Consider the following 24,356-nt stretch of genomic DNA (forward strand, 5'->3'; position numbering starts at 1 on the left):
TTCTTCAGGACACACCTCTCTGAGCTTCTCTGGGAACAGTTATATCAAGTACAGAGTGACGGATGCGGAAAGAAGCGGAGAGATGAAGTTAGCCCTCCGGATAAGAACGCTGCAAAGCAAGGGAATCATCATGTACACGCGTGCAGATCCGTGCAGCGTGCTGAAGGTACTGCGCTCAATTTTACACTCAATAAAACATGCAAACACACACTTACATGCGCATCATTCATTTACTTTGTTCTAATTACTGTTTAACATGGAAATCAGGTTAATGTTGAAGAGTTATAAAACCCTAAAACACATTTTTGGGAGGTTGATGACATCATTGTTTTCTCCAGAGCTGCTTTTATAGCTGAATTGAACTCATTTCATAGTTAATGAACTCTACAGTTATAGAAACGAACTGAATCAACACTGATTTCAACTGAATGATGACTGTTTACTGTTCTCTTTTTAGAGTTGAATTCAATTGAATTCAAAATAAACTGACTGTATCTGTATTTGATTGACAGATTGAAGAGGGAAAGTTGTGGTTCCAGTTGGATTGCAGCAACAGTCCCAGGAGCATCGGGATCTCTGGCCGACCGGTTAACGACGGGAACTGGCATCACGTGGTCCTGGAGTTGCGTGGAAACTACAGCAGCCTCTCGCTAGACGACATGTACGTGGAACGGCGGCTGGCCACTGCCAAATACCGTCCTTTGGGAGCAGATTTGTCCATTTATTTTGGAGCACAGGTGTCGCCTCCGGACGGCCGTAGCATGACGGAAAGGAAAGGTCCGCGGGTCACCAATGGCTTTCAGGGCTGTCTAGACTCTGTGGTTCTGAACGATAACGAACTCCCGCTGCAGAACAAACGCAGCCCGTACGCAGAGGTGGTGGGACTGACAGACCTCAAGTTGGGATGCGTTCTCTATCCGGATGCGTGTGCCGCCCAGCCATGCCTCAACGGTGCCACCTGCATCAGCCTGCCGTCTGGAGGTGAGAGAGAGAGAGAGAGAGAGTGTGTGTGTGTGTGTGTGTGTGTGTGTGTGTGTGTGTGTTTGAGAGCATGCATGCGTGTCCAGGCCCTCCAGAAATGTCTGGTTTTAGGATTGCGATGTGATTCATCTTAATGTTATAATTAATCCTCCTGGTTGCTTCAATTACTCTCCAGTTAATCTGCTTCTGTGATGTAATTACTCTGGTTAATAAGCTTTGCTCAGTTTTGGCTTCAGTCAAATCAGCTTAGCTTCTGTCTGCTCAGTGAAGCTCTAATTCACATCTACTGAGTCTGATGGAGACCAAATGACCAATTATGATGATTAAATCAGCTACTGCTTTCCACATGCTCCCCAGTAAATCTCGTCTCTTCTTATCTTCTGTTCTCTCCTTGTCTTTTCTCTTTGCATTTCTTCTAGTCTTCTGTTTTTTGTCTTTCCTCTCATCTCCTCTCTTCTCATCTCGTCTCTTCTCTTCTCCCCTCATCTCCTCTTCTCTCCTCTCCTCTCCTCTCATCTCTTCTCCTCTTGTCTCTCTTCTCCTCTCCTCTCCTCTCATCTCTTCTCCTCTTGTCTCTTCTCTCCTCTCATCTCGTCTCTTCTCCTCTCCTCTTCTCCTCTTGTCTCTCTTCTCCTCTCATCTCGTCTCTCCTCTTGTCTCTCCTCTCATCTCGTCTCTTCTTCTCGTCTCTCCTCTCATCTCGTCTCTTCTCCTCTTGTCTCTTTTCTTCTCTCATCTCTTCTCTTCTCCCCTCATCTCCTCTCATTTCCTCTCGTCTCTTTTCCTCTTGTCTCTTCTCTCCTCTCATCTCGTCTTGTCTCTTCTCTTCTCCCCTTGCCTCCTCTCATTTCCTTTCCTCTCCTCTCTCCACTTGCCTCTTTGCTGCTCTCCTCTCGCCTCTTCTCTCCTCTCGTCTTTTCTCCTCTCATCTCATCTCTTCTCCCCTTGTCTCCTCTCATTTCCTTTCCTCTCATTTCCTCTCATCTCATCTCGTCTCCCTCCTCTCCTCTCTTCTCGTCTCTTCTCTTTTTTTCACATAGTACAGTCCCTTCTCATCTCATCTGTTTTTGTCTAGTCTCTTCTTGTCTCATCTATTCTCATTTAATGTCATCTTGTCTCTTCTCTCTGTCTCTTCTGATTACTTCTACTCATCTTTTTTCTCATTTCATGTCCTTTCTTGTTTATTTTCTTCTCATCCCATCTCATTTATTCAAATTTCATCTCTTCTCCTCTCATGTCTTCTTTTTCTATCTCATCTATTCTTTGCATCTTGTATAATCTTTTTCTCCTCTTCTCTCTTTGTCCCTTTCTCGTCTATTATTTTCTTCTTTAGTCTTGTCTCTTCTCATCTCTTTTCATCTCTCTTTCTCCTCTCGTTTAATATTTTCTCCTTTAGTCTCATCTTTTTACTTCTCATCTCGCTTTTATTTCATCCCTTCATCACTTTTCTTTTCTTCTCTCAACTTGTCTCATCTTGTTTCCCTTCTCATCTCTTCTGCCTGACTGTAGTTATCACTCTCTCTTTCACTCGTTTACCTGCTCTGTTGAATGGAGCAGTGCGTTGTGGGAGTTGCGGTGTTGTGCCATACACATCCTCTTTGAAAAGGTCGTTTGTGCAGGAGTGTCTGCCAGACTTGTGTTTGTTTGTTTGTTTGTTTGTTTTTGTGGGTAGACCTGATAAAACCAGCGCACTGTTTACTCACTGACATTTTCCACGCGATTTCCCACCGGCGTGTGAGTGTGTGTCTGTGCGATTGTTTTGCAATTCATGAACAAACAATCTGCCTTGTGTGTCTCTCTTAGGTTATTCCTGCAGTTGCAGTGCTCTGTACACTGGAGGGCGCTGTGAGACAGAGATCAGCGTGTGCATGCCAAACCCATGTCAGAACGGCGGTGTGTGTAAACCCATCGGAAACGCCTTCATCTGCAGCTGCAAGAGAGGATACACCGGCGCAACGTCAGTTTACCAACATTTCAAGAATGTTTTAAATTCTAAACTAAACCAAAAAAAAAAACAATTGTCTTATAAAAATATGTGTGTGTGTGTGTGTGTGTATATATATATATATATATATATATAATGTATTTATTAATATTTTATTTAATTATTTTAATATTGTATACAAAATAATAATAGATACTGATTTTTTTATATATATATATATATATATATATATATATATATATATATATATATATATACAGTCAAACTAATATTTTACTGGTAGTCCACTGTATGAAGAATTTTTGGGTATAATATGTCACAGTTTACTTTATTTTGCTATCCTCACTTACATAAAAGAACTATAGTGTCCTGCACCCACTAGTAAAAATATCAAAAATATCAAACATGTCTGAATAATTTTTGGTTTGACTGATATATATACACAAAATAATGATTGTTGCTGATGTGTATATATATATATATATATATATATATATATTAGCAACTATCATTATTTTGTGTGTATGTATATCTATACACTATATTGCCAAAAGTATTGGGACATAAATCATTGAATTCAGGTGTTCCAATCACTTCCATGGCCACAGGTGTATAAAATCAAGCACCTAGGCATGCAGACTGCTTCTACAAACATTTGTGAAAGAATGGGTCACTCTCAGGAGCTCAGTGAATTCAAGCGTGGTACCGTGATAGGTTGCCACTTGTGCATTAAGTCCATTCATGAAATTTCCTCACTACTAAATATTCCACGGTCAACTGTTAGTGGTATCATAACAAAGTGGAAGCAATTGGGAACAACAGCAAATCAGCCATGAAGTGGTAGGCCACGTAAAATCACAGAGCGGGGTCAGCGCATGCTGAGGCGCACAGTGCGTAGAAGTCACCAACTTTCTGCAGAGTCAATAGCTACAGACCTCCAAACTTCGTGTGGCCTTTAGATTAGCTCAAGAAAAGTGCGTAGAGAGCTTCATGGAATGGGTTTCCATGGCCGAACAGCTGCATCCAAGCCTTACATCACCAAGTGCAATGCAAAGCATCGTATGCAATGGTGTAAAGCACGCCGCCACTGGACTCTATAGCAGTGGAGACGTGTTCTCTGGAGTGACGAATCACGCTTCTCTGTCTGGCAATCTAGTGGATGAGTCTGGGTTTGGCGGTTGCCAGGAGAACAGTACTTGCCTGACTGCATTGTGCCAAGTGTAAAGTTTGGTGGAGGGGGGATTATGGTGTGGGTTTTTTTTTTTTCAGTGGTTGGGCTTGGCTCTTTAGTTCCAGTGAATGGAACTCTCAATGCTTCAGCATACCAAGACATTTTGGACAATTTCATGCTCCCAACTTTGTGGGAACAGTTTGGGGATGGCCCCTTCCTGTTCCAACATGACTGCGCACCAGTGCACAAAGCAAGGTCCATAAAGACATGGATGAGCGAGTTTGGTGTGGAGGAACTTGACTGGCCTGCACAGAGTCCTGACCTCAACCTGATAGAACATCTTTTGGATGAATTAGAGCGGAGACTGCGAGCCAGGCCTTCTCGTCCAACATCAGTGCCTGATCTCACAAATGCGCTTCTAGAAGAATGGTCAAAAATTCCCATAAACACACTCCTAAACCTTGTGGAAAGCCATCCCAGAAGAGTTGAGGCAGTTATAGGGCCAACTCCATATTAAACCCTACGGATTAAGAATGGGATGTCATTAAAGTTCATGTGCACGTAAAGGCAGGCGTCCCAAAACTTTTGGCAATATAGTGTATATTTCTAATGAATAATGTTAAAGGGTTAGTTCACCCAAAAATAAAAATAATGTCATTTATTACTCACCCTCATGCCGTTCCACACCCGTAAGACCTTTGTTAATCTTCGGAACGCAAATTAAGATATTTTTGTTGAAATCCGATGGCTCAGTGAGGCCTGCATAGCCAGCAATGACATTTCCTCTCTCAAGATCCATTAATGTACTAAAAACATATTTAAATCAGTTCATGTGAGTACAGTGGTTCAATATTAATATTATAAAGCGATGAGAATATTTTTGGTGCGCCAAAAAAACAAAATAACTACTTATATAGTGATGGCCGAATCGAAGCGTTATGAATCTTTTGTGTCGAATCAGCGGTTCGGAGCACCAAAGTCACGTGATTTAAGCAGTTGGGCGGTTTGACGCGCGGCCCGAATCATGATTCGACACAAAAGATTCACAAAAGTTTTGAAAACGGCCATCACTATATAAGTCGTTATTTTGTTTTTTTGCCGCACCAAAAATATTCTCATCGCTTTATAATATTAATATTGAACCACTGTACTCACATGAACTGATTTAAATATGTTTTTAGTACATTAATGGATCTTGAGAGAGGAAATGTCATTGCTGGCTATGCAGGCCTCACTGAGCCATCGGATTTCAACAAAAATATCTTAATTTGTGTTCCGAAGATTAACGAAGGTCTTACAGGTGTGGAACAGCATGAAGGTGAGTAATAAATGACATTATTTTCATTTTTGTGTGAACTAACCCTTTAATAATTTTAGAATATATAAAGAATATATAACTTAAATTATTTTATTTAATTATTATTTTTATTATTATTATTATTAATAATAATAATGATAACTATTAAATTATTACACACTTATAAAAATAACTATATTTATATAAATATATTTATTTATAAATGCATTTTATGCTTAAAATATTTTTAAATTATTCTATTTACATTTAAACTTATTAATATTATAATTTTATTATTGTATTAGTGTAATATTTTATGCATTACAAAAAGCACCTCAATAATTTAAAAGCAAGTCAATATTTTAACAAGACCAGTTTTACAGCCCATATAACAACAAGTTAATAACAAACCATTTTTAAATGTTTGTGTAATCTGCCTGAGGTAAACTAGGGGCTATTGCACCTTTAACAGTATTTTATAGGTTAGTTAACAAGCATCCAAATATTCTGTGTGATTTTCTTTTTTTGTGTAGTCGTAAACGATGACGCTGTGTCTGTTTGACGCATGTTGTGAATTAGGTTGATGAACTTAAACTTCCCCAATTCAAGAGCTGCCAACAGAATTTAATAACCAGCGTCTGTTCCTTTCTAAAACACGTACACAAGTCTGTTTCTGCTGGCACCACACCGTGAAAAACTGGCACAGGCTTAGCACTGACTTGCTTGCCATGTTCGCATACATATTCATTTTTTCATTTCCTCCGTGTACATTTTTATGCAGTCGATATAATGCGTTTCTGAATCGTTCACTGAGGGGGACTGTTGCTCAATCTGTGGCCACAAGATGGTGGCATCAATCTATCTATGTTTGAGTAGCATTAGTCTTTTTTAAAAGATCATTTCATGCCTCTCTCTACATTGAGGAGATTATACTGCTGCAGTCTCTCTTGGCTTATGATAATGTAGTTCATTACAGACCACAGACACTTTTATTTGGTCGTTTAGCACTATTGATGCGAATACAAACAGATATCACAAAACTTTAAACACTGCCTTTCATGCACCTGCCGTGTATCTTTAGTCAAGTCAAGTGTATGGTGTATGTATGTATTTATATATATATATATATATATATATATATATGAGTGTATACTATATAATGTATACTATATCTGCACTATACTAGTATAGTGTGTATATATAGTAACAATAGCCTATATATATATATATATATATATATCGATCAGGCATAACATTATGACCACTAACAGGTGAAGTGAATAACACTGATTATCTCTTCATCACAGCACCTGTTAGTCGGTGGGATATATTAGGCAGTAAATGAACATTTTGTCCTCAAAGTTGATGTGTTAGAAGCAGGAAAAATGGGCAAGCGTAAGGATTTAAGCAAGTTTGACAAGGGCCAAATTGTGATGGCTAGACGACTGGGTCAGAGCATCTCCAAAACTGCAGCTCTTGTGGGGTGTTCCCAGTATGCAGTGGTCAGTATCTATCAAAAGTGGTCCAAGGAAGGAACAGTGGTGAACCGGCGACAGGGTCATGGGCGGCCAAGGCTCATTGATGCACATGGGGGGGTGAAGGCTGTCCGATCCAACAGACAAGCTGCTGTAGCTCAAACTGCTCAAGAAGTTAATGCTGGTTCTAACAGAAAGGTGTCAGAATACACAGTGCATCATAGTTTGTTGTGTATGGGGCTGCATAGCTGCACAACAGTCAGGGTGCCCAAGCTGACCCCTGGCCACCGCCGAAAGGGCCAACAGTTTTATTTTATATATATATATATATATATATATATATATATTTTGTATATAATAGTATTATAAATTATACATTAACATTATACATTATAAATTATACATTAACATTATTTTACTTATGCTGGATTATTATAATTGTTTTCTCAGCCTTGATTGCCTCAAAACTTGTTTATAAAGCAGTGAAACTTGCATTTTGATGAAAATTTGATGAAAATACCAGCAATATTTATTATGGAAGTAAATAAGGTCGCATTTGATTTCACAGTCTTTGAAACATGATAATTAGCTCCCAAAAATGGTGGGAACAAAAGTAGTGTTTTGTTTTGTTTTTGTTTTTTTGTCCTAACTAGCTGTGACAGTTTGCTTACTTTCTAACCGCCGACACAGAAATCTCGCTGGTCCAAAATCCAGTTCCAAAAGTGTAACTACGATAAGTCCTGATTGGCTGTTATTGTCTTGTGTTGTCTTGCAGCATTTTACAGCATTTTCACTTTCATTTTCAGTGTAGACAGACAGATTACTTTAGGCTGTAAACTAATCCCATCATGCCTGCTTTCGGACACACTGTCAGTTTTTTTTATTGACTGAGGCATTTCTGCAGAGTCACAATAAATTTTATAGCAGGCCAAGGACGCTAAACTGATGCAGTAAAAACCCAGTGGGCCACAATAACCACTGAGTGTTTATTTCTCCTCTGCAGGTGTGAAGAGGACGTGAACGAATGTGAACGCGAGCTGTGCGAGAACGGTGGCGTGTGCGTCAACACTTTCGGCTCTTTCTACTGCAACTGCACGCCGGGTTTCGTGGGCAGCGCTTGCTCTGTTCGTCCGGTGTTAGTTCCGGACATGCAGGCCGGCCACGCCTACGTTGGGAAGGAGGAGCTTATCGGCATCGCCGTCGTTCTTTTCCTCATCCTCACCCTCATCCTTCTCTTCATCGCTTTCCGGAAGAAGGTATTCCAGAAGAGCTATTCCCGGAATAACCTCTCCATGGTTCAGGATCCGGCTACAGCTGCCCTGCTGCACAAAGCCAACGGTGGGCACTACCCACCGCTGCGCTGTGCCATCGGAGAGCCCATCAGCCTGTACACAGAAGGAAGCCTGACCGGCCCGCCTCAGGTCCCCGTCAGGCCAATGGCGTACACGCCGTGTTTCCCTGGAGACCCTCGGGGAACTCTGGAGAAGAGGCCAGGGGACGGCCGAGGCCCGGAGCTGACGGAAATGAGCACTTTTCATCCGTCAGAGTCGCCACGGATACTGGGCGGAACCAACCGGAGGGGCGTGGTGGTGTGCAGCGTTGCGCCCAATTTGCCGCCTGTTTCGCCGTGCCGGTCTGATTGTGATTCCCTACGGAAAAGCCCCTGGGAAGATGAGGGTAAGTGTAATATCCGTGTTGTATTTGTGTGTGTATCAGAGTATTTGAGGTGAAAATATATTTATAAATATAATTTTAATATAATATATTATATGATTGGAATATTAATAGAAGAAGAAGAATTGTGCATGTATATTCAAACTTAATTAAGAAAAAAAATCTAATCCATTTAAAAAAGACTTTTGTTTGTTTGTTTGTTTGTTTGTTTATTAGTTAGTAGTAGTAGTATGTCATTTTAAATCGGTCATTTGTCATTAATTCATCATTAATTATCATTCTTTTTTTTTTTTACAAAACATATTATATATTTGATTTTTTTTATTTCCAGTAATATTTCCCAAATTCTAACTTTCTTTTCTTAAATTAAATATATGTATCAATATAATAATATTAAAATCATATATATATAAATGTGTAATATGTAAAATTAATAGCATTAAGAAACTCTTAATTTTAAATACATTTTTGCATATATACACTTAAAAAATAAAGAAAACTCAGGCTTTATTATTATTATTATTATTACTGTAATTTTTAAAACTCATTCTTTTATTATTTATTTTCACTAAACAATTTTTATATCTGATCGTAATCTTACCAGTAATATATTTCCCAAATTCTCTTTTTTTGTATTAGAATATATTTATACATATAATTTTAATATCATATGTTAAATGATTTTAATATTAATAGCAGACGAGTGATAGTAATGCTGCATGTATGTACAAATTCTAAATTTTAAATACATTTTTGCATCTATCAATTAAAAAAAAACAGCAAATTTATAATATTAAAATATACTATTACTGTTATTATTATTATTATTATTATTATGTTGTTGTTTCAAATTGCTCATTCATCATTCATTTTTACTAAACTTTTTGTATATTTGATTGTTTTCTTTCCAATAATATTGCACAAATTCTATTTTTCTTTTATTTACGCTGCTAATAGTCTGTGAATTATTGCTGACATCAATCTGACATCAGATGTTAAAGTGTATTATAATTGATGCACTGACCCTCTGATTAAAAAAAAAAAAACCTTTCTCACTCCAGGCAAAATCATGCAACTCCTCTCTGCATGTCTCACATAGTCTGGTGTGTTTGTACGCATATGTTTATGCATGTTTATGTTTGCCAGTGTGAATTTATCAGACGGCTTTGATCAGTTCATGCCTGCCAACTATGAAAAATCCATCTTTCCCTTAACATGTTTTATTTAAATGCTGCATTTAACTGCATTTAACCTCACGCAGCTCCGAGATTGGCGAAGATCACTGCCGTTCCACACACACACACACACACACACACACACTCATATCTCAGTAACCCCCCTGAGCTTTTTGGCATGCACATTTTGATATTCAGACTCTTAATGAACCCAAATATGCCAACACTAAGAACACCACAGCATTCAAACTGTAAGCCAGTGCATCAATGGTAAGGCGACCTATTACTGTTTTCAGCGTAGATAACAAAACCTGCTGCCAGATTTCGTTTTATCAGTATATGTAATGGCAGAGCTTTGCACTTTTATCTTCTTAAACTCAGCTCCGTTTCCTGCTGTGACAGTTTAGGCAGCAGTGTACAGAAGAAACAGCTTGTATTTGTTGAAACTGTTTTCACCTGCAGCTTCCCACTACCTAATATAAAGGTTACAGCAAAATATGGAAAACCTAGCTGCAGGTGGAAACAGTTTTAAGGAGTAAAAGCTTCCAATTAATGGTTCATTTAATGTTGCTTTTTGTAAACCAAATCACTTCGTTTGAAAATGACTTGGAAATAGAGCTGTAATCCTATAACTATGTAGATCCATGCGGAATCAGCAGAACTCTGTAGAATTAAAATGTCTGTCGTTAAAGTTCTACACATCCCTCTTGTTTGTCCATTTATTATTTATTATTTTAGCTTATTATATTTAGGGTTGGTATCGTTTGGTTTTTAGTGATTCAGATTCTTATCGATTCCCATTCTTATCGAAACATTCTGTTGCAGCTGAATACCATGAACAAAAATCAGCAGCCTGAAGAACACTTACATGAGGAACCTTCTCCTATGGTTTTAACAAATATGCCACAGCAAAAACAACTAGACTTACTAATATAAATTTCAAACATGATTAAGACAGGTAAACCGCCAGTAATAAAATAAGAACAAATAAAGAAGTTAGTAATAGCACAAATAAATACAACTGAACAAAGTTCAGGTACAGAAACTGAAATCGAATATAATCAAATGTAAAATAACACTGCATAGTTTTCTTTTTACTAATTAAACATAGATAAATACTTATTATAGTTACAGAAGTTATTCAGTCAATATCAGTGAGTGATATTATTTTTCTTTTGTTGTTTGATTAACATTAATGACACAGGCGGCAGCGGGTTTATTAGGCTGCTGTCACTTTAAGAGCTGCACTGATCCAATATACTGTTTACATTCAGTTAAGACATAATCAACTGTGTTATTTGGTTGTTTTGATATAAATTTGTGTGTATTTGCACATTCGAGTGGAAAGAGATCTCAGTTCAGTATTCACACACTACATGAGAGGTGGCTTTCTGTGCGCAGCAGAGAAAACAGTGTGCTGAACTGAGTTCTCTTCTGCATCTTCCTGCGTTTGAACGCTTTAAAATCACATTAAAATGTGCAAACAGGAATCAATAAGTGTAATTGAAATGCGTGCCTTATCAAATCCACGATTCTTGGAAATTTGGAACAGGTTCCATTTAATTAAGAAATTAATACTTTAATTCAGCAAATGCGTATTAAATAAATGCTGTTCTTTTGAACTTTCTATTCATCAAAGAATCTTGAAAAAAAAAAATCAATTTCCACAAAAATGTGAAGCACAACTGGTTCCAACATTGATAATAAGAAGAAATGTTTCTTGAGCATCAAATCATCATATTAGGATGATTTCTGAAGGACCATGTGACACTGAAGACTGGAGTAATGATGCTGAAAATTCAGCTTTGGCATCATAGGAATAAATTATATTTTAATATTCACCTAAAAAAGAGTTATTTTAAATGGTAATCATATTTCACAATATTACTGTTTTTACTGTATTTTTGATCAAATAAATGCAGCCTTTATGAGCAGAATTGACTATATATATATATGTGTGTATTCTGTTTCTTTTTGTTTTTTGCTTAAATGTTTTTTTTTTTTTTTTTTAATTTTTGTATTCTCTCTCAGTGTTTTTTCAGTGCCTTTTTGTTTGTTTTCTTTTGTTGTTTTTGTTTTGTTTTCATGTTTTCTTATCCAAGGTGACTTACAGCAGATGTATTTCGGAATATTTCTTTGAGATAAAGCTTGTTACTCTCCAGATGATGACGGAGTGAGACAGTATCTCTCCTGTTCCTCGGACAGAACTTTATTAGGAATGAACTCAACTTTTATCTTAACTGAAACAGTTATTAATAATAATCCAAACCATCTCAAACAAAACTTTTGAATACACACTCAAAAGTTTGGGGTCTGTACAATGTTTTTGAAAGTCTCTTACTCTCAAAAATACAGTAAAAACAGTAGTATTATGAAAAATTTGTACAATTTAAATAACTGCTTTCTATTTTAATATATTTTAAAATGTAATGTATTCCTGTGATCAATTTGTGATGAATTTTCAGCATCATTACTCCAGTCTTCAGTGTCACATGATCCTTCAGAAATCATTCTAATATGATGATTTGCTGCATAATATTTTTGTGGAAACCATGATCCATTTTTTTTTTTTTTTTTTTTTTTTTTTTTTTTCAAAAGTTCAAAAGAACAATATTTATTTGAAATAGAGAAGTTTGTAACATTCTAAATGTCTTTACTGTCACTTTTGATCAATTTAATGCATTCTTGCATGAAAGTATTAAATTCTTAAAAAAAAAACATAACTTTATATCCTGAAAGACCAATAATCAGATTGTAACTGGCATTTTTATCTATCTCTTGCCATTTTTATGTGCATTATTCATCAGGCGATCTGTGAACGGCTCATGAGAGTGCTTTTGAGAGTAAAAACAAAGAGAAAAGTACCAGTAAAAAAATAATAATAATAATAAATACTTTCCCTTAAAAGACATAAATCTTCACATCGATAAATACTGAGTGGAAAGCGGTTATGTAGGAATGTATATGGGGTCCATTCAGGGGGAGAAGCTGATGGCAAAAGCCATTCTCCCTCTGACATTAAATTCTCCCCCATCTGAATCCTCCGAGGCTTTTTACCGCCTATAATTACTTCATTTTTCATTTCCTTGTGGTTTGTGGTGTCCCCCATTCAAACCCTCTTAGGTCTTAAAAATCTCCACCTGTGAAATGCAAAGTGAGACAATTATATGCAGCTGTTATAAGCAGCCGTTTCCATTACACTGTTAAAGGAAAGATCAAAGGAAAAAATGTCCTGGAAAAGAAAGAAATTAAAAGGCAAACATCAGAGAAGGGACTTGGAATGGCGTGGAGATTCGCCCACAGCTGTGACTAAAGCGTGTGTGTATTTATTGAAAGTTACAGAAGTTGTAATTGGTTGACATCCTGATCTTTGTGTTTAGGTAAAGTGGATTTGCTGGAGGAGGTCACATGTTTCTCTGGCAGTAACAAGGGCAGCAACTCGGAGGTCCAATCACTGAGCTCCTTTCAGTCTGATTCCTGTGATGATAACGGTAAGATCCTGTGTGTGTGTTTACTGTTGTTTCCTACTCATCAAGAAAGGATAAAACAACATGCATCTTTTTTCAGGACTCTTCATACAGTCATCCTCATCATCATTTTGTAAATGTAGTGAATATTTTAAGTCAGATTGGTTGTTGGAGGTGTGTGTGTGTTGCTGCTCTCAAGTCTGCCTGGAAACTTCAGAAATCATAATTACGACCTGATACTCTTTCAAGTTATTTTGGTTATGTTAGTCAATTTCATATTTCTCACTCTCTTTTTCGCAAGCTTTTTTTTTTTTTTTTTTGAAGAGCAAAATATATACATACGGTTTGCAACTGATCCTTCATCTGTCTGTTTGCTCATTTATTATTTATCATTTAGTACCTTAGTATTGAACTTATACTGCGTAGTTTGCCCACACTCAAATCTGCAGCAGAGAATGATGGGAAATGTATTTTTTTTTTCACATAGACCTGCTGCCTCATAAATCAGTAAAAGTAGTATTTTTATAGTGGATTTATTGCTTTATCAAGAGGACAAAAATGCAAACAAACAAATTCTATAATCAACATTCACTATTATTATGTATTATAGCATACCCATTTTTAAAGTTCTATGCATTCTCTGGTATTTTCTGTGGTGGTGAAGGGATGACGTCAAAACCCGGAAGACTAATTCGCTGCTGGTTCCTTCGAGATTTTCCTATGGATTTATATAATACGTTCTTTCAATTTAAGAGTAAAATAAGGTCTGTGGTAAACATAACTTCTATCTAACTATCTAACATAACTATCATAACTCACATAACTATCATAACATACTCACATAACTAACATAACTATCTTATCTACGATGGCCCTGAACCGTATGGCGGGGAAAAAAAAGAACACTTGTGGTGGTGGAGGGGAAGAAAACTTATCTCGTTATTTCGACATATTAACTCGTTATTTCGAGATATTAAGTCGTTATTTCGACACAATATCTCGTTATTTCAACACAAGTTGTTATTTCAAGATATTAAGTCGTTATTTTGACACAAGTCATTATTTCGACATATCTCGTTATTTCGACATATTATTATTTTGACATAACTCGTTATTTCGATATATTAAGTCGTTATTTCGACATAAGTCATTATTTCAACGTAATATCTCGTTATTTTGAGAAATAAAGTTGTTATTTATAAAATTGTTATATATAATAAAGTCGCTATTTGAATGCAAATTCCCATGATAAACCTCTGGGATTTTGGAGCACCAACTTGTAACAGTAGGCTAACATAACTACAATGCGTTTGATTCCCTGTCTTATTCTGCCCTGTAGTGGCTAGTATCGAAAGAGAAAATGCTGCTATTTTCACTTAGTGTAAATAGTATCTACAGCTATTTGCACTGTAAACGATTATATTTATTAAAATTATTAAATGGATGCTGCCTTATTGGGAGTATAAAAAACCCACCCAACACCTTCCCCTAACCCTACCTAATTACACTTTTAATATTATTAAACACTCGTTGGGCAGTTTATTTCCACTTTTAGAATATTATTTTCATTTTTATTGAAAATAAATGCCTTTCTGATGTGATATACGATGGGAAAATAGAGAAGAGCGAGCTCGGCAAAAGGTGGATTTGAACTCACAGCAATCGTGGTAAAAGCCAGGACTGCGAGCCGACTCGCTACTGCTGTGCCACTGAAGATGTTGAATTTCACACATCTTCTATTACACTTGATATATAATAACGAGTTATTCTGTCGAAATAACAATTTAATATCTTGAATTCTGTCAAAATAACGAGATATTATTTTTTTGTCAAAATAACGAGATACGTCGAAATAAAAAAAATATTGTTGGAATAACGACTTATGTCAAAATAATGACTTAATATCTCGAAATAATGACTTATGTCAAAATAATGACTTAATATCTCGAAATAACGACTTATGTCAAAATAACGAGATAACTTGTGGTTTGGGGAGAAAATGTTTCTTCTTTTTCCCCCCCCACCATGCGGTTCAGGGCCACCGTACTTATCTAATTACTTATTCAAAATTTATTTTTTCAAAAATGAACATAACTACTTCAAAATGTGCGTTTTCAACATTGGTGTATGTGATTTACATTGTAGAATAAAACATTCATGTATTGTCAAGTTATGTTTACCACAAAAATATTGGTCAGGCTGTTTCATCTGTCTCTACCAATCTTTTTCCACCAAGGTTCTTTAATTAAAAAAAAAAAAAAAAAAAAAGTTTCTCGCTGTTAAATATGACATTGTAGGGACTCTAATTTACTCTAATCTTGTAAATACAATTATTCTGATTTGATTTGAATGCAGCAAGTGTGGATGTGAATTTGTGTGTTGGTCACCTCACCATCATCTCTCCTCAGATTCGCTGGAATGATACCATGCTTGCCTTTCATTGGTCACAGCTAAATTCATCAGCAGCCAATCAGGGCACAGAAGCTTCTGCAGTGGACCAACATTGTTACAGATATTGTGGAGTTGATTCTTCGGTTTGATTAGTCTGTGGGTTCGTTTGGTTCTCCTGTGTGTGTGTGTGCGTGCGTGCGTGCGTGCTTGTGTGTGTGTGTATGTGTGTGTGAAAGTTTCTGACTAGTCTCCATTGCTTTCTCTTTCCAAGCTTCCATAGTGACGGTAATTCGGCTGGTCAATGATGCAGTCGACACGATTGAGAATGAAGGTACTCTTTCCCACCGCTGGATTCTGAAGCATCTTCCTTAAAAGCGCTTGAAGACACATGCACAAGCCTTTAAGCTTGTACTCACACTCCAAACAAACACACACTCTCTTTCCTTGTCTCTCTCTTTTTTTTCTTGTTTACACACATACACATTTACTTAGCACTCTACATGTGAACCATAGACCCAATATTTGACAGAAAAAGCCCTCAAGTAAAGATAATTTATTATAATTTATTATAAATTTATAAATTATAATAAATTATTATTTATTATAAATTTTATTTTTCATCTATTTCACATTAATATGTATTTTTTAAACTTTGTTTTTATAATCATCCACAATTAGTTTAAATTTTTAATATAAATATTATTATGACTACAGTCTAACCCAAACCCTTTCCCTTAAAAGAAAACTTGTTGAACTTTTAGTCATTTTAATTTTATATATTTTAAAGCATTTTTCTTTCTGATTTTTTCTTTTAAATTGAAGACATCCTCAAAGGGTTTTGTCAGGTTTAGCTTGTTTCTTCTTGCTTTATTCTACAAAACATAGTTGAGTACAATACCAAAAAGTAACTTTGCATTATTAATAGTGTAAGACTTAATGTGTGTGTGTGAATGAGACAGCATTACTCATGAGGAGAAGCATCACGCCAGTCAGCAAGATGATACAGCGAACACACACACACACACACACACACACACACACACGAGTCCCTGCTCAGATATTTTCTCTGAGAAACACACACCTACAAACACATCCCCAGATCATACATTACCCCTAACGGAAGAGACCAAATCTTGCAAACACACACATACGTTTGAAGTTGTAAAAAACAAAAAAAAATCTTTTCAAGTATATCTTCAAAGCTAGAAATGCTAAAGTAATGTAGGCTGATGAGCTTGTTTGAGCTTTTCCACTTGTCCTTTGATTTAGAGGTTGTAAATCGAACAAACTTCTGAATCTTGAAACTAGTTCATGCCGAGACATTTCAAAACTAGTTCATATTTACATATTTTAAAACCATTCCTTCATATTGTCAGAGTAATACTTCAGCTGTATATTTAAAAGATTCATGGAGTAATTTTTTGTTTCATTGGCTGATACAAAGGAGATCATTTAGCATAAGCGTTCCCATATTTCATTTCATGAGATGTAATGTGCTTTAAAGCAGGGTAGTTTTAGTATTATTTATACACTGTTATACTATCTATTCATATTTTGAATTAGGATGTAGTTTTAGCAATTTTATGTGCTTTTGTCTTTTTATTAGTTTGTTAATTTTAATATTTTTATTAGGGCTGTCAGTAGATAAAAAACAGGACCACCTATTTGCACATCAATAATGACGGACTCACACGTGCTTACCGTACGACTCCTGTACATCACTGCAATTGTTTACTTTGATTGCAGTCCTCATCCCATTTTGTGTGCTTCAGTAATTTATTTGCGTTAAATTATTTTAACGCATTAAGAATTTTGAATTAATTGCATGCATTGACAGCCCTAATTTATATATAGTTTTAATATATATTTCAGTTTTAGTAATTTTAGTGCTTCAACATTGTTATTTCAACATTTCTAATTTTCTTTTGTTTTTCGTCTAATATTTCTGTCAGGACCACTATCGTCAAATATGATTGATAATTGCATAGAGTTTGTATTGGCGGTATGGTTCTGTTCTGGGCAAGAACTCCCTGCGCATCCATGCAGCCTAGCATGGATAAGAGCAGGGAGAGCAGCAATAACCCCCCAAAACTAAACCATATGCTGATATCCCCCAACACAAACTGACTGCGAAAATCTGAATGCCATGTTTCCTTAAAATGCAGTTACCTGAAATAGCCTAGGCCAGTAAAAACCCAGAATTTTTTTTTTTTTTTTTTTTTAATAAATGGGGCTTTTAAAAAGCTTACACCCCTAGCGGCAGCAAATCTGATACAACAAGCATGTTGTAAATCACAGACTAGTATAAAACTAGTATTAACTAGCAATTTTTTTTTTTTTTTTTTCTTTCCTTTTTTTTTTTAAAATATCTATTGGGGGAAGCTTACACCCCTAGCGGCAATCTAGTCGGGGAAGCATACACCCATTGCCTAATACATAACTATTAATTCTTTTTTTTTTTTTTTTTTTAACTGGGGGAAGCTTACACCCCTAGCGGCAGCAAATCTGATACAACAAGCATGTTGTAAATCACAGACTAGTATTAAACTAGTGGTAGTCTGGTCGGGGAAGCATACATCTGCAGTAATAGCTCTGAGTTAGATGCAGCGTGCAGCTAAGCAATGAAATACAGTGCTTCCTCATCATGAACACGATTTCCTGATTCCTTCAGCTGTGGAAGTGAAGATGACGACTCCCATGGTTTCACACTCCTTATGGGATCATCAAGCTACGACGTTGTTAGTGTTGAATAAGAGACCTCTGTGTATTTAAGGACAAGCATGTTACAATACTCTGATAAGTTAAGCCACAGAAAAGTTGCTCACTTAACACAGAATGTTGCAATATGATCGGATATCATAAGGAGTATAAAGCATAAAGTCTAGACAACAGCTTAAGATAGCATGTACCTGAATAAACTTACCACAGTATGTGCTTATAGTATGCGGCAATGACACTAGAAGCTTCAGTAACAAGCAATTATTTTTTTTTAATACATTTGCCTCCATAGCAACTAGATAGCCTTAAGAACAGCTTGTTCTTAATAGCAACTAAAGCTTTAAGAAGGTGCGTTTTCCCAATAGCAACTAGCTTTAAGAATGAGCGTTTTTCCAATGGCACTATAGCTTTGAGAAGAACGATGTTTTCTATGTGCTGCGCCACAGCAGAAAATCCATTTGCACCATGAATCAGTCCGACCAGCGTGTATGTTCCTGTACAAACGAAAGTGTCCCGACCAATGTGCGCGGCGATCGAGCCAGTTGCCAATGACAACAGATAAGTAACGCACATTGCCAATACGATCGCAAACGTTTGCACAAAAGTTTTTACTGAGAATGACTGGAAGCCTAAGCAACACTGATAGCCTTAGCAACAGCATGTTGCTAATACCGGATAGCTTTAAAACAATGAGCATTAAAAGGAACTTAGCTTATCTTCTGAAAACATTCAGAGATGAAGAAGAGTGAAATAGTCGGCTGTGACGTGGATGCTTGATCTTCTCTTAATATCCTTCTTCATGCGGGGAGTGTAGATCCATCTGAACTTGTTCTTGAGTCAGTCAATAATATAACTTCATGTCTAATTGCAGCGATGTGAGAAGCAATGCTAACGTTAACTCAGTCACTTCCAATCAGGTGGCTTATGATCAGTGTGGCGAATTCACATGTTCAAGAGGTGAAATCTATGTGGGGAACGAATCCCTCTCGCTAAATTCCCAATTGCACAATTCCTAGTGAGATGATGCTGTTTTGCCTGTCAAATTCGCCATTTAATTAGCTCCTGAGAAAAGCAATAGCTGCTGATAATACTGAGGAGCTTATATATGGATGCTGTGATAGGCGTCGAATTCTTATAGGTAGACGCAAGTCACCTGGGAGTCAGCTGATGCAAGCTTGACTGACGTGACCTGCCAGAACTGACGCTAACGCTGGATTTATATTTTATTTTATTTCAAACTGTTTTTATAGTTTGAGTTGTAGTTAACAATAACAACATAGTGGACAAAAATACTTACTGCACCTTTAAAACCAGCACACAATGACATATTATCCATCTACGGCTGATTAACTTACAACCCGAATTCCGGAAATGTTGGGACGTTTTTTAAATTTGAATAAAATGAAAACTAAAAGACTTTCAAATCACATGAGCCAATATTTTCACAATAGAACATAGATAACAAAACAAATGTTTAAACTGAGAAATTTCACACTTTTATCCACTAAATGAGCTCATTTCAAATTTGATGCCTGCTACAGGTTGGCACGGGGGCAACAAATGGCTGAAAAAGCAAGAAATTTTGAAAAGATTCAGCTGGGAGAACATCTAGAAACTAATTAAGTTAATTGATATCAGGTCTGTAACATGATTAGCTATAAAAGGGATGTCTTAGAGAGGCAGAGTCTTTCAGAAATAAAGATGGGCAGAGCTGTGAAAGAGTGCGTAAAAAGATTGTGGAATACTTTAAATACAATGTTCCTCAATGTCAAATTGCAAAGGCTTTGCAAATCTCATCATCTACAGTGCATAACATCATCAAAAGTTTCAGAGGAACTGGAGAATTCGACAAGCCCGAAGACCTTTATTGGATGCCCGTGGTCTTCGGGCCCTCAGATGACACTGCATCGCTCATTGGCATGATTGTGTCGATGACATTACTAAATGGGCCCAGGAATACTTCCAAAAACCACTGTCAGTACACACAATCCGCCGTGCCATCTGCAGATGCCAACTAAAGCTCTATCATGCATGCAAGGAAGCCATATGTGAACATGGTCCAGAAACACCATCGTGTCCTGTGGGCCAAGGCTAATTTAAAATGGACTGTTTCAAAGTGGAAAAGTGTTCTATGGTCAGATGAGTCCAAATTTGACATTCTTGTTGGAAATCATGGACGCCGTGTCCTCTGGGCTAAAGATGAGGGAGACCTTCCAGCGTGTAATCAGCGTTCAGTTCAAAAGCCAGCATCTCTGATGGTATGGGGGTGCATAAGTGCATACGGTATGGGCAGCTTGCATGTTTTGGAAGACACTATGAATGCTGAAAGGTATATAAAGGTTTTAGAGCAACATATGCTCCCCTCCAGACGACGTCTTTTTCAGAGAAGGCCTTGTGTATTTCAGCAGGACAATGCAAAACCACATACTGCAGCTATTACAACAGCATGGCTTCGTCATAGAAGAGTCCGGGTGCTGAATTGGCCTGCCTGCAGTCCAGATCGTTCACCTATAGAGAACATTTGGTGCATCATTAAACAAAAAATACGTCAAAGACAACCACAAACTCTTCAGCAGCTGGAAACCTATAGCAGGCAAGAATGGGACCAAATTTCAACACCAAAACTCCAGAAACTCATAACCTTGATGCCCAGACGTCTTCAAACTGTTTTGAAAAGAAGAGGAGATGCTACACCATGGTAAACATGCCCCTGTCCCAACTATTTTGAGACCTGTAGCAGGCATCAAATTTGAAATGAGCTCATTTTGTTCATAAAATTGTAAAATTCCTCAGTTTAAACATTTGTTATGTTATCTATGTTCTATTGTGAATAAAATATTGGCTCATGTGATTTGAAAGTCTTTTAGTTTTCATTTTATTCAAATTTAAAAAATGTCCCAACATTTCCGGAATTCGGGTTCTAGTTTATGATTAGTTTATGCTCTCATTTTTCAACTAAATAGCTTATGTTTTGTGTCTGAGGTCTGTGGTTTCTTTTATATTAGCTAAAGATTGCTTTGCAAATGTTTTAGTTGATATACGCAATCTGTAAAGGGATCCAGTATTTTTAGTCCAAAAAGTTTAGTTCTGTTTTGTAGGACAAAGATTTTAACCTAATTTGCTGAATGGAGTAGTTTGTATGGCTCTGAGGCACTGTTGTTATTGCTTGTTTTTCTGCTCAGTAATGGACTACAGACTCACATTTACTTTTCTTGGTCCGCATTTAAATGACATTTCAACACTAACTTAATCACATTCAATCAAACACACACCAATGAAGATCAAACATGGGCACTTTAATAAGCTGGGAAGGAATGCGCACATTTTTACATCACTATTCTCTCCCTGTTTTTAGTTTCTATTGCTCTCTGTTTTACATTTACATTACATTTACATTTAGTCAGACATTTAGCAGACGCTTTTCTCCAAAGCGACTTACAAATGAGAATAGTAGAAGAAATTTCATAGCAACAATAAACTGTATAAGCAGCATTCTTGTCATTAGTGAAGCATCATTTTTACTATTGCTCATAATTGGTGTTAGTGATTTGAACAAACCCGAGCCCTAAATATTCAGATTTGGTTCTTGTTTGTGCTACTTAAATCTCATATTAAGCGATCAGCTTTTCAGCTTCAAAATCCAAGGTACTATTCACTCCCATTATAAAGCTTGGAAGAGCCAAGAGATTTTTTAATATAACTCCAATTGTGTTTGGCTGAAAGAAGAAAGTCATATACATATATATAGGATGGCTTGAGGGTGAGTAAATTATGGGATAATTTTCATTTTGGGGTGAACGTAAACAGTTGAGGAAGAAAATGCATTTGTAAACAGTATATTGGATCTGTGCAGCTCTTGAAGTGACAGCAGCTTAATAAACCCGCTGCTGTCTGCATCATTAATGTTTAAACAAAGATCAAAAGAAAAAGAAAATCGCTCACTGATCTTGACTGAATAACATTTGTAACTTGTAGGATTCATCTATATTTAATTAGTAAAAAGAAAACTATGCAGGGTTGTTTTACATTTGATTTCAGTTCCTGTACCTGAAATGTGTTCAGTTGTATTTATTTGTGCTATTGCTAATTAATTTATTTGTTTTTAATTTATTACTGACAGTTTACTTGTCTTTTAATAATGTTTGAAATTTATATTAGTTAGTCTAGTTGTTTTTGCTGTGGTATTTTTGTTAAAACCAGGAAAAGGTTCCTCATGTAAGTTTTCTTTAGGCTGCTAATTTTTGTTCATGGTATTCAGCTGCAACAGAATGTTTTGCTAAATATGTTTGATTTCTAAATGCTTGACTTCGTTTTATTACCTTACTGGAATCGAAACTGGGAATCGATAAGAATGGAAATCAATAAGCGGAATCGGAATCGCTAAAAAATTTAAACAATACCCAAACCTAGGTATCAAATGCACCAGAATATCACAAAACACACAGAAATACATGCACATATCTGAAGGATAAATGTCAGGTATGATTTCCAAACCACACACATCTACATGCAATGTTAATGCATTTGAATATGATGTTTGTACATAAACACAGTTCAGGGTGTAGGATGGGTTTGGTGCTGACCCACAAATCTGTCTTTCTCTCTCTGTCTTTCTGCTTCTTTTCTGCCTGCCAGTGTCCGTTATGGATCAAGGTCAAAACTTCAACAGAGGTGATTCACATTCTCTCTTTCCTTCTGCTTTGTTCAGCTAAATCACCCGGAGTTCTTGCCCTCCTTCCTTTTCAGACTTTGTTCTCTGTCTATTCCTCCCTCTCTCGCTTTCCGTATTGCTGACAAACTGAGCTATTGCATTCTGGGAAGTGTCACATCATCCAGCAGCGAGATGCTCTTTGTCGACACGCACACACACACGCACACATCAGAGTACCTGCAGTCCTCCGTCACCCCTTTCCTCTCTTTTTCCGTCTGTCTCTTCCCCTGCAGTGCTTCCATTGCTGACTTTGTGTTTTCTTTTGTTTGATATTGATGTTTTCTGATAGTGAGGATTAGGTTGTGTACAGTGTGTGTGTGTGTGTGTGTGTGTGTGTGTGTGTGTGTCCCTGCGCTTCTGTGTTTCATGCATTGTTGCATGCAATCCTCACCCTCATTTATTTTGGTTTGCATTTTTGATGAATGTTTCGCTTGTGTCAACAACACGTCCTCTGAACCTTGACCTCTTGTCCTGGCTGCGTCTTCAATCACCTTGCAGGCATGTCCACTCACTCCAGCAAGACCTGCATGTGGAGATGTTCAGTATAATGTTCCTGTCCCAAAACCCCCAAAAACGCATCACAAATGGGCATCCCAGACTCATTTGAAAAACATGCCTGTGGCAACATTTCTGGGCAATCTCACAATTTTGAGGAATTGCTAGTAAATTTCACAAATAATTACAAAGAATTGGCAAGTAAGTAGCATTGAATTAAACATGAAATTTTATAGTAGAAAGACTGAAATAGTATTTTCTTGTAAAACGCACTCAAACAATCCTTGTTTCGCTTAAAATTTTTCAGCGTAGTTTACAAATCATGCACTATGGTAAAAGAAATCATAACAACAGTGTTGTGCAAGGAACCCAATGAAAATAAGTCTTTATTAAAGGGGTAGTTCACCCAAAAATGAAAATTCTGTCATTTATTATTCACCCTCATGTCGTTCCACAACAGTAAGACCTTCGTTCATCTTCGGAACACAAATTAAGATATTTTTGATAAAATCCGATGCCTCAGTGAGGCCTGCATTGACAGCAAGATAATTGACCCTTTCAAGCACGAGTTTAAAATATTCGAACTGATCCCCCAGAGTGAGTTTTTTTAAGGCGACCATTATTTTAGAACGTTTTCCCTTATTGTTTCCATGGTGACGTGTTATGCGTGTCACGTACGCTGAACGCAGCCACAATAATACTGTATGGATGGATCGCTATTATTTAGTTTTTTCCTTTTTTATTTAAAATATTCACAAACTTGCTTACCATGTCATCAACTATCTGATATTCCGATTCTCAAATATGTGTAAGTGAGTGTGTTTTGTCGTTTAAAAACCTTTATAAATGATCTTTA

The 24,356-nt window shown here is 36.7% G+C and overlaps 1 protein-coding gene across 5 annotated transcripts in view; it reads left to right on the top strand.

The window, feature by feature from the left end:
* The window catches only part of fat3a (FAT atypical cadherin 3a), a 193,526-nt gene that overhangs the window by 164,120 nt on the left and 5,050 nt on the right, over positions 1–24,356 (top strand). For 2 of the 5 annotated variants that reach the window (XM_051862509.1, XM_051862512.1), the window contains 7 exons: positions 9–166; positions 513–981; positions 2,785–2,938; positions 7,873–8,546; positions 13,099–13,209; positions 15,848–15,907; positions 22,930–22,965. In XM_051862509.1, coding sequence (XP_051718469.1) covers positions 9–166; positions 513–981; positions 2,785–2,938; positions 7,873–8,546; positions 13,099–13,209; positions 15,848–15,907; positions 22,930–22,965 — 1,662 coding nt within the window. The remainder of the gene's footprint in view (positions 1–8; positions 167–512; positions 982–2,784; positions 2,939–7,872; positions 8,547–13,098; positions 13,210–15,847; positions 15,908–22,929; positions 22,966–24,356) is intronic. The other 3 variants (XM_051862513.1, XM_051862514.1, XM_051862511.1) reach the window with 2 other exon arrangements.

Source organism: Ctenopharyngodon idella, chromosome 15 (assembly GCF_019924925.1).
Source record: "Ctenopharyngodon idella isolate HZGC_01 chromosome 15, HZGC01, whole genome shotgun sequence".
NCBI classification, from domain to species: Eukaryota; Metazoa; Chordata; class Actinopteri; order Cypriniformes; family Xenocyprididae; genus Ctenopharyngodon; species Ctenopharyngodon idella.